At 57.4% G+C, this 9,777-nt stretch overlaps 7 protein-coding genes across 7 annotated transcripts in view, besides 8 other annotated features; all 7 read left to right on the top strand.

Moving 5' to 3' along the window:
- TraAM80_09016 (uncharacterized protein) overlaps positions 1-67 on the top strand; it is a gene marked incomplete at both ends in the record, with an annotated part of 435 nt that extends 368 nt beyond the window's left edge. The window contains one exon of the mRNA XM_029385725.1: positions 1-67. This exon is cut by the window's left edge and continues 368 nt beyond it. Coding sequence (XP_029234429.1) covers positions 1-67 — 67 coding nt within the window.
- Positions 64-639, top strand: TraAM80_09015 (uncharacterized protein; the record flags this gene model as incomplete). The annotated part of the gene is made up of 1 exon (XM_029385724.1): positions 64-639. The coding sequence occupies one exon, from the start codon at positions 64-66 to the stop codon at positions 637-639; it is 576 nt and encodes a 191-aa protein (XP_029234428.1).
- Positions 640-946: 307 nt separating this feature from the next.
- On the top strand, positions 947-1,762 carry TraAM80_09014 (cleavage and polyadenylation specificity factor 30 kDa subunit; the record flags this gene model as incomplete). The annotated part of the gene is made up of 1 exon (XM_029385723.1): positions 947-1,762. The coding sequence occupies one exon, from the start codon at positions 947-949 to the stop codon at positions 1,760-1,762; it is 816 nt and encodes a 271-aa protein (XP_029234427.1).
- Positions 1,763-1,988: 226 nt separating this feature from the next.
- TraAM80_09013 (uncharacterized protein) lies at positions 1,989-3,059 on the top strand (the record flags this gene model as incomplete). The annotated part of the gene is made up of 1 exon (XM_029385722.1): positions 1,989-3,059. One exon carries the CDS (start codon positions 1,989-1,991, stop codon positions 3,057-3,059), a length of 1,071 nt encoding a protein of 356 aa, XP_029234426.1.
- A 252-nt stretch (positions 3,060-3,311) lies between these two features.
- Positions 3,312-3,336: a microsatellite.
- Positions 3,337-3,772: 436 nt separating this feature from the next.
- TraAM80_09012 (uncharacterized protein) lies at positions 3,773-4,378 on the top strand (the record flags this gene model as incomplete). Its single annotated transcript, XM_029385721.1, has 1 exon — positions 3,773-4,378. The coding sequence occupies one exon, from the start codon at positions 3,773-3,775 to the stop codon at positions 4,376-4,378; it is 606 nt and encodes a 201-aa protein (XP_029234425.1).
- Positions 4,379-4,511: 133 nt separating this feature from the next.
- Positions 4,512-4,544: a microsatellite.
- Positions 4,545-4,834: 290 nt separating this feature from the next.
- On the top strand, positions 4,835-6,433 carry TraAM80_09011 (uncharacterized protein; the record flags this gene model as incomplete). Its single annotated transcript, XM_029385720.1, has 1 exon — positions 4,835-6,433. One exon carries the CDS (start codon positions 4,835-4,837, stop codon positions 6,431-6,433), a length of 1,599 nt encoding a protein of 532 aa, XP_029234424.1.
- A 974-nt stretch (positions 6,434-7,407) lies between these two features.
- Positions 7,408-7,442: a sequence feature (GA-rich).
- A 39-nt stretch (positions 7,443-7,481) lies between these two features.
- Positions 7,482-7,590: a satellite DNA.
- A 211-nt stretch (positions 7,591-7,801) lies between these two features.
- TraAM80_09010 (uncharacterized protein) lies at positions 7,802-8,887 on the top strand (the record flags this gene model as incomplete). Its single annotated transcript, XM_029385719.1, has 1 exon — positions 7,802-8,887. One exon carries the CDS (start codon positions 7,802-7,804, stop codon positions 8,885-8,887), a length of 1,086 nt encoding a protein of 361 aa, XP_029234423.1.
- A 221-nt stretch (positions 8,888-9,108) lies between these two features.
- Positions 9,109-9,156: a microsatellite.
- A 65-nt stretch (positions 9,157-9,221) lies between these two features.
- Positions 9,222-9,262: a sequence feature (GA-rich).
- Positions 9,263-9,479: 217 nt separating this feature from the next.
- Positions 9,480-9,504: a microsatellite.
- Positions 9,505-9,610: 106 nt separating this feature from the next.
- Positions 9,611-9,640: a microsatellite.
- Between the last annotated feature and the right edge of the window lie 137 nt (positions 9,641-9,777).

Here is a 9,777-nt window from a genome sequence, read left to right as displayed (position 1 = left end):
GGTGTCTTTTGGTGGGTTGCGAGTGGGCTCCTGCCACCGCCGTCTAACACGGCGGTTGGGAAAATGAATGACGTCACGTACCGTCATTGCATCGTGTACCGGATGAAACTCGCACGCGGGATGCTGCAGTGCGCGCGATGTCGCATGAGATGTCACCGAAGAAGGCAACCGAGACGCCAATTGTTGTGCTCAACAGCATATTTTGCGTGCGGCTCTCTGCTGGGTGCGGTGCAGCGGATGGTCCAGCACCTCCGCCGTCACCTCATCCGCTTCCTGGAAATGCGGGATCTCCCAGTGGAGGGGCAGTGCAGTTTTTTGGGATTCTGCGGCATATTTGACTGCAAGTCTGCGGGCGTGAATGGAGATGATTGTGACATGGACAGGCCCTGGGAGGAAGCTGTGGAGCAGGGTTCCCCAAAGTTCACGGGCGGAGACGCTTGTGGGGCGCCCCAGACCCTCTGCAGGTGCGGGAGTGACGGGTACTTGAGGCCTGGCTACCCCAACGATGCTGCCGCTGCGGGGCTGATTCGAGGAGAAGGAGGAAAAGTCAGGATGGCGACAGCGCAGACAATACCGAAGCGGGGGCATTGGAAGTGTTTCTGGACCGCTACTTTCTCTGCAGCGTCGCAGTGGCGTTAGTGTGGCCCTGTAACTCGGCGGCGTAGCACCCATCGAGGCGTCTTTGTAAGAGCAGGTATCCTTTGTGCCGTTTTTTTTTTCCTTTGCTTCCTTGCGTGTAACTTTATGGGAGGAGCCGGGGCTGCCCCTGAGCTTCCCTTTTTTGGTGGAGGGGAGTCGAGAAGGCGGTCTCCTGCCGATGTCATTTCTCCACTTCCTCCTTCTCCACACGCGCATACATCTTGGTTTTTCCGTTGCTAGTTGCGTTACGCTTTTTTTTTTTTTTGCGGTCGTTTCTTTATGTTTTTGTGCGTAGCGCACCCATCGCATGTTCACCGACTCCGCCGCGCGCACCTCACTCGCCTTTGAGGACGCCCTCCCTGACGAACCGCAGCTCAACGTCAAGCGACGCGAAATATGCCAGGCCTTTCAGCACGGCAAGTGCCGCCACGGCGCGGCCTGCCCAGAGCGGCATGTTATCTCGCAGTTCAAGACGATGCGTCTGGAGGTGTGTCAGCACTGGCTGCGTGGTGCCTGCGTCAATGGTGAGAACTGTCTGTACCTGCACGAGTATGATGACCGGTATGTGCCGGTGTGTGCTTTCTACCAGCGCCTAGGCGACTGCACGAACCCGGAGTGTCCCTTTCAGCACGTCATAAAGGTGGAGAAGCAACCGGAGTGTGCCGCTTACCGCCGTGGTTTCTGTCCACTTGGGCTGCAGTGCCATCTCCGACACGTGTTTCGCCCGGCATGCCCGTTCTACATGGCGGGTTTTTGCCCACTAGGCCCAAGGTGCACCATGGGGCATCCCATTCAAGAGCTGTACAACCGTAATAGTGTGTCGGAGCGCCTGCGACAACGCATGCTGATTGAGCGCGCGGATGACCCAACCTTCAATAAGAACGCCACGTGCTACCGTTGCTTTGACCCTGGTCACTTGTCCCCAAACTGTCCAGGCGTGCAGAGCGGCCTCCTTCGACAGATGCTCATGACAGTGCAGGAGCCAGGAGAGCAGCTTTATTTTCAGAGCGACGGGCGGTCTTCACGCAAGTGTTGTTTCTTTTGCGGAGAGGAGGGTCATGAGGTGCGGGATTGCCCGAAGAAGCCAAAGAGTCATCAGTGGCACGGCAACAGGCGTTCATAGGTGGCAAGAAGTTGGGCAGGCAGTGGTCATGCTGGCGTGCCACGACCTCTCATCTTTAACACAATCATTCAGCTATACACATACATGCGTACATGCACATGCATGCTCGCTCAGAAACGCTGATGCCAGTGTAAGTAATTTGCCTAATTTATTTGTTTTGTGTTTCCGTTGTTTGACGTATTCGTGTGTCCTGTTCCTTTGCTTCGCGTTTTAGACCTATAAATAGATGAGAGCGTCTCGTGTCTACTGGGGTCGACTGCGGCGGCGCGCGCATGGCAGCGGAAATTTTTTGATGCAGCAGCTGCCAGGGGAAAGGGCGGCGACGCCCACCACATTTTCTCTGACTGATGCGGAGAAGGCGACCAATGCGCTTGCACACCGGCTGTTAGAGAGGCACCGGCAGCGCCACGCGGCACACTTGCATGAGGAGGTCACCGCAAGTTGTGGCAATATTGCACTGGTGGTTGCCTCTCATCAGCCGCAGGAGGAAATGGAGGAAGGGCCGTTAAGGAAGGCCCTGGCGCGGCACAAGAGGCGGCACACCGTGGATGCTCTCGCGGGGTACGGGAAAACTGCTGTCCTGGCGAACTTGGCGCATAGCATGGATGCCCGGTTGGCTGAGACACGGGATCTCGTGGAGGCCACCGAGCGGGAGTGGGAAACGCTGACGACTCGAAACAAGATGTCAGTTGCCTGCACGGAGGCCGGCAACCGACCCGTCGTGCGTGCGTGGGTTCGGTATTCCCGCACCAACTCTTCGGTGTCTTTCCCCACGAAATTCACCGAGCGCTTTACGCCATTCGATGCGGTGATGCAGCGGTACTGCACTGTGGTGCCACATCGTGGACCTCGTGTTGCGACGGTGGATGCCGCGTTGGGATGGCGGGTGAACATGCCTGCGAGCCTGACGCAACGCGGTGCTCTGCGTTGCGTGTTAGCACGAAAAGAGCAGCTGAGCCGCCAAAATGAGTGGCGTCGAATTCGGGGACGTCAGCTCCCGTTAGGAACCGACGGTGGTGGTGTTGGTACAACCATGCAGGATGAGAAGGGGAGACAAGTGGAGAGCGCATCGGCGGGTCGTGTTTTTGGCGGCCGGCCCTTTGCCTCTCCTGTGTTTCGCCGCTACTGCCTACAGTTCGGCAGTAGTACACTGCAGCGGATGGCATTCCTGACGGACCCCGCTTTGTACTTTGTGTTGTGTAACTGGAGCTTAACCGGCACGGAGTCTTTGCTGGAGGTGCGCCAGAAGGCAGAAGCGCTGAGCCACCAGTATGCGTGTCCGACGCCCCTGTCCTGAGTCCAGACCACCTAACGTATATATATATGCATACACATGTGCGCGTGTCCATGGGGAATTTGTTTCTCTGGTGCCGTGCCTCCCACACTTACTTTCACTCTGCGGGTGTGGGGAAGTGTGGATGGGCGCATGGCTGCTGCCTGAGTGTCCCTCCACAGGGCCCCTTGCACTGCTAGGGCAACCTTTTGGTGATGATAGATGCAGGACATTTACACCCCGATAGAGTCTTAACGCATGCTCTTCGCTCCCTTCATATAATATATATATATATATATATCGTTTTTCATTTTGCTCTCGTATAGACGTTTCCATGGAGAGTGGGTGGGAATACGTGCATGCACGCAATAGAGGAAAGAACCATGATGGTCCCATTCTGTTTATATGCTTCTGTCTCCTGCCGTACACACTCATAGGGAGAGCGAGTGAGAGGAGGGGGACCCCGTTTTTATGTGCCAGGGGAGTTGAGGCGCTGTGATTTGATGGCTGCTGGTTTGTGGGGATTCGTAACGCCTTTTTGCTTGTATATCTGCGTGTATGTATGTGTGTTTGCTATCGCGAAGAAATCATTTTCTTTTTACTTCCTTTTATTGGGGTGTCTGTTGCTGGTGGGCTCCACATTACGCGAGGGACTGCCGCGCAACGGCACGCTACAAGCGGGGCAAACAAAACAAAAAAGCAACGTTTGCAGCTCAACGTATTTATTGACTGCGGCAATGTTCTTACACGCCGCACAAGCGCCGCGTGGCGGCTTCCCGGGATGCCCCGCCCAGAAGGAGGATCTCCGCATCCGCGCCTCTATAGAGCGCATCGACCAGCTATTGAGCCGTGGACGCGAGCTTCTTCACGGCAACGACGGACGGCCCCGGGATGCCACCTCGCCCGTAAAGGTGGAAACGCGGAAGCCGACTGCACCGCGTGTTGGGTCCGCTGTCCTCAGGCGGAGTCCGGCGTCCGGGCAAGACAACGGCATCGCCGCCATACAGCGCAGATGGGGAGACGGAGTGTCACGCAGACGTGCCGTGGAGGTGGCCTGCTTGGATAAACATTCCCCTGGAAGCCTGAAAGCTTCCGATGCAGCGCATCTAGCGACCAAGCATGGGCAAACACTGAAAAAAATGCATGGCGCCGCGCCGGCTGCCGCCGATGCTGGCAACAATGAACTGAAGGGCGTTTCTCTTACGGAGTTTCGCGACCGTATCGGCAGGGAGTTGGTGGAGTACCGCAACCATGGCCTTCTGCGGCGGAGGACAACGGATGGGACCGTGGCGCCGGAGCAGCGGGTGGGACACGTGGGAAGGCGATGCTGGCCGCCGCGGTAGACAAAGAGCGATGCATGTGTCTGTGTGTGTGTGGGGGGTTCCGATCGGTGTGTGCTTGTGCGTCCGCACGTCTACGGACTGCTGTGTCACCCCTATATTTTTGAATTTTTGTTTATGTAAGTATGGGTCATTGATATATATATATATAATATATATATATATATATGTATTCCGCTTTACTCTGCGGCGTCTGAGATTCCCCCCTTGGGCGGCTGTCGCTTTCTTCCCTCCACAACGGGGCCTCCCGGTCCCTCTCATGTCGTGTGCACGGGACCCCGCGCGCAGGTCCACACGTGCATCGTGGAGCCTGAAGGTTGTGGGCATGGACGTGTGTGTGGATGTCTCGCTCACTCTCGTCTGCATGTAGATTTCTCTGAACGCGCGTTAGAGATTGCCTCTGCATTTACCCGTATACACACAAGCTGCGTAAGCATTTTCACTAGGTAAGTAAGCACGATGATGTACGATGGTATTTCCTCTGGCAGGTCGTCGGGGCAGAGCCTGCAGCAACGCGAATTTGAGGACATCCAACACTCCATGAAACGCATTGAGAAGCTGCTGCGCCGCGGCCAGCATCTCCTGTACGAGGAGGAAGGCAAGGAGCCGGTGCCAGCCCACCTCGCCGCGAGCAGGGGAGCCGGTGCACGACCTCATGGGAAACCAGCCCCAGGCGACGCCGCGGGGCAGCCGCAGCGATTGGGTACGAAAAGGGACCCGGCTGCTCAAGTAGCGCAAGGCAAAGCGGTGAAGGAAGAGCAGCGCCGCACGATGGCCACAGCGCCGCATACACGCCAGCGGGAACGCGTCGCCAATGCGAGGCTGGAAGCAGAAACGGGCCCGGACGTGCGGCGTCGAGGGGCATCACCACTCGGTCACGGCGGGCGCCGCCCCACGAGCCACCGCCACAGCGCGCCAGTGTACGACAAGGAGGAGGAGACGGACAGCGACGATGAGTTCGAGGATATCTCCATCCCTGAGCTTCGCGAACGCATCCGCAGGGAGTTGGAGGCGTACCGCCTCAACCATCACGCGCCTGTGGCGTGGCCCGCACGAGCCGACTCCACCCCGCAGCAGATGAAACGTGTTTCCACGCAGCATAACGAGGCCACGCGAAGCGCAAACGTGGAAATGGCAACACCGCAGGCGAAACCGCAGCCACGTTCTTGGACTGGAGTGACCGCAGCGATAAATCTTCCCAACAACGGGGTCTCCCCACCCGCCGCACCGCGGCCGCAACCACGTGTCAGCCCTGTTCGAGTGAGCAGACACAACCCCCTGCACGCAGACCATGGAGTCCCTGTGTATAAGCGTTTGTATGACGACGCCCAGCGGCTGCAAGCAAAACTGCAACAAATGGCTGCAAGATCGTCAGTGGGGGAATTTGGGTCCTCCTTCAAAAGTACGCCAGGTGAAGAGGCTTCACTGAATAAGCGCCTTTTATTAAAGACTTCAGCGACAGCGGCGCCCGTGCCGATGCTGCAACCCCGCGTTAGGCAAAAAGTGAAGCTAAACGAGCCGCAGCAGAGACAAGGGACCCACCCACCGGCGGCAACAGCGGCGTTGGTGGAGAGGGCCAGAAAGCAGTCAGTGAACGGGGTGGCGCAAAAAGTTTCTACGCATGTGGTTGACTGCCGCTTGATGAAATCGCAGGTCTATCCGAGGCAGGCAGAACGAAGCGCGAAAAAGCAAGATAGAGGCGGAACTGTCCAGGAGAATCACTGCGATTCGGGAGTGCGCACAGATGAGTTTGGCGCCGCAGTTGTGAGGGAGACAAAGAAGAATGGTAAGGAACTGGAAGTGGTGGAGACTGCAGACGCCGCGTGGAAGCCAGAGCCGACGCCCAACGATGCATTGGACGCGAAAACGTCTCCCAAGCATGCGCAGCAGCCTGCGACAACGCATGCGTCGAACGCCGTCTTGCAAAGTTTGGAAATCACTTCGCATGCAACCGACGAATCTTCACTGGCCCAGAGATCCAAAGAATCGCCCCCGACAGCCCAGGTGCAGATTCCTCCATGTGTGCACCCACTCAACTTGGGTGCCCTTCGGAAGTGAGCTTCTTTTTTCTATGTGCTTTATCTCTGCATTTGGCACCCTCTTTGCTTCTACGTTCACGTGCTGCGTCTTCCACTTTTTCAACACAAATTTTCTTCCACGCACATGCAGCCATTGGGTTCCCGTGATTCATTTCTTCTTTTTCTGCTCTTCGTTGGGTGTGTTTGCAGGAGGGGAGAACGGGCCGTTTGCCCGCTTCCAAGCAATGGAAGAAATAGTAAAGGAGGCGCCGACCACCCGGTGTCGCACCCTCTGGGGGACTCCTGCCAAGACCCTCGTGGTCGTGTGGAGAATTGCGGGACCACACATTTTGTGGCCCATGCGCAGGCGAGTCCACTATACACGTCTCCGCGCTTCCGTGCGATGCCGGAGACTTACACGTGCGCTCTCCGGTAATGCGATCTGAAGAAAAAAAAAAGCGTCTTCAAATCAAATACTGTGGCGGTTTCCTCGCACACTGCGCTGAGGCGCTGGGGGGGGGGGGGTGACCCAGCGGAGCCTCGGCCCCGCAGTCCGCCTGGGCGTTGCTGGATTTCCGCTACGCAATGCGCCGCCACTGCAGAATTTCTTTTTTTTTTTTGTTAGGGCGCACCGCCCACTCTCTATGGCAGGCTTTTTTGGGGCCTCTTGAATGCTTCTAGCACCCCTCATTAGCACCGCTTCTTTCGACGCAATTCGCAAATATCACCCTTTTTATCCCGGCTTCAGTGAAACGAGGGGACACCGCATGAAATCTCAAGCCCCAACAAAACGGTTACGCGTCTTTTTCAATTTCCGGGACCAGGCACCGTTTAAGTTCTAAGTGCCCACATCTGTTTGCTGGAGAGGCAAACGTCGTTTCACTTCCGGCGGTGCCGCACTGTGCTGCGTGGAGGCTCCCTATGGGGTCCACGTGTCCCCCTGACGGTGCAGGCAGCCGGAGGATGAGGTCGTACGCGACCACTGCCGCCGCCGCGTGTGTTTTTGTGTGTGCCCTCTCTCACGTTTTACTTCCTCTCTCTCTCTCTCTATGCGTTGCGTAGCTGCAGGCACGCACACGCGATACATTTATATATTGCAGTGCGCGTGGGGGATGTTTTTTGTAGTTGCTGGTGGCAGTGCCACGTGTGGCTGCTGCTGCCTCCTCCGTGGCCATTAAGAGAAGAGAAAGACAAGAACCAGAGGGGGAGGTGCGCTGTGGATCATTATCCCTTCTCTTGCTGGTGCAGGGCACTGCGTGTGGGAGTGTCGCACTGAGTGGTGTTGTGCCCTGTGCGCAGTGGCGGTGCGGTGTGGGTGCCGCGCCATTTGATGGTTGCAGGCTCACTTTTCGTGTGTATGTGGCTGGCGGGGTGGCTGTGGGCCGCTGCTCTGCTCCGTTGTGAGTAGATGCTGGCGCGGTGTGTCTTTCCTCGTTTTGCTTTTTGGGTGCTTTTGGGTTTGTGTACGCCGGTGTGCTGCGATTGTAGCCTGCCTGAGTGGGTGCACGTCGCGTTTTTGTTGTTGTATGCGTGTGGCTCTGTGGAGGAGCGCCAGACTGCAGCCCAGGGGGTTGAGGTGCCGCATTTTGAGGGTGCTGGCTTTGCTCCCCCGCACGACTCCTTTTTCTGCTTCTTTTCTCTCCATCCATCTTTGCTCCCGATGGGATGCCCTGCCGGGGACTGGCGTAGAAGCTTCTTTGCTGGCAACACACACACACACACACTCCCAGCTACGGTGGCAATGCCGGTGCGGGTGCTTATCACGCTTCCCCCCGCGGACGGCCCCGCCGTGACGGAGGCGGTGCTGGTGCAGCAAGTGCTGGAGGAATTTGCGGCCGTGCGCCGTGCCGGGTCCACGGAGGAGATGCCTTGCTCCGTGTCGTCACTGCGCCTGCAGCAGTCTATCGCGCGGCGCTACCCACTTGCGTATGATCGTATTGTGTTGGAGGGGCGCTGGAGCGGCAAGTGGCATTGTTTTGCGGAGGAGGCCGCGGGGTTGCGCTGCTTCGTCTACACACCGCGGGACTACGCTGAGACCCGCGAGCTGTGTGTGCACACGGCGGCGAATGAGTTGCGGTGCTGCCTCCAGGCAGAGAATCCGCGCATGGTGCGGCGTACGGACGACAGCATTGGTGCGCGGCTGCAGGAGTGTCTTCTTCACAGTGAGGCTTTGCACCGTTGCTGCGATGCGTTGCTGCAGGCGGCGCAGGCGGACGCTGCCAAAGCTAGGTGGCGAGCGCCTCCCCAGGCGACAGCGCTGCGGGAGCTCGCACGAAATGCATCTTCCGCTGGGTTCCGGAGTAGTGTCGTGGAACGGCTTCGGCGCGGCGCCGCCAAGGAGGTTGCGGCACAGCTGGCGGCGGGGAGCACGCTGGCGCGGCACGTGTGTGTGACGCGGCTCCGCCGCAACATCGCCTACTGCCTGAAAACGTGGGTGCCGGCGGGATCCGGTACACAAGACACAAAGGATCGCTTCATGGAGGTATTGGGGTGAGGGACGAAGGCGACGGGCCTTGCGCTGGGGAAGGGGGCGGGTTGACGCCGCCGCCCCTGTTGCCAGCACTTCTTTTTGATGTCTTCACAGTACTGTCTTGCTTCTTTTTCTCACAGGGCGTTCAGTTTTTATATTATTGTCATTTTTTTTTTTACTTTTTCACAGGCGGGGGAGGGGGGTTGTGCGCCTTGTTCCCTTTTTCATTCGGGGCGCTGTTCCGCTGTTGTTGTTGTTGTTTTTTTTGCTTTTTGTGTGTTTTTGGGTTTGTTTCCGCCGGTGTGCTGCGATTGTAGCCTGCCTGAGTGGGCGCGCGTCGTGTTGGTGTTGTTGCACGTCGTTCTATCTTTATTTTATCTCTTTCTGTCTTTCCTTCTTCATCCCTTTGAACCCAACCCAGGAAAGAGAGAGTGTGTGTGTGTGTGCTGGCCGTTTCACTGCTCGGTGGACACCTTCGCGCTTCGGCTTCACTTCACGGGGTTTGTTTTGTGTTTCTCTGTTTGCTTGTGTTGCTGCTTTGATTGACCGCACCCATTCCGCAGGCTGCGTGTTGTGTGTGTATTTGTCCGTGTGCTCTCCGGCGTGTCATGTTTCCTCTTCTCTTTTTTTCTTTCTTCCTTGCCGCATCGTAGATCAGCCCAGTGATCCCAGCGACTTTGCTACCACCAACACCACGACGGATGGCGATGGCGACAGTGCGGCGCCGTGCGGTGTATGCCCTGGCGGTGCTTGCGCTGCTGTGCGGCTGCTGCTCCTCCGTGTGCAGGGCGACGTCATCGGAATTTGATGCAGTGGATGTGTCGTGTCAGAACCATGAAGGAAAATTAAGCTGGCGTGTTTCTGGCGAGAACAATTGGACGGAGTGTTTGCAGACGATGAATTATTATGGGCCC

Source organism: Trypanosoma rangeli (assembly GCF_003719475.1).
Source record: "Trypanosoma rangeli strain AM80 chromosome Unknown Tra_15.4_contig_00498, whole genome shotgun sequence".
NCBI lineage: Eukaryota > Euglenozoa > Kinetoplastea > Trypanosomatida > Trypanosomatidae > Trypanosoma > Trypanosoma rangeli.
This window is presented reverse-complemented; position numbering and strand designations above follow the sequence as displayed.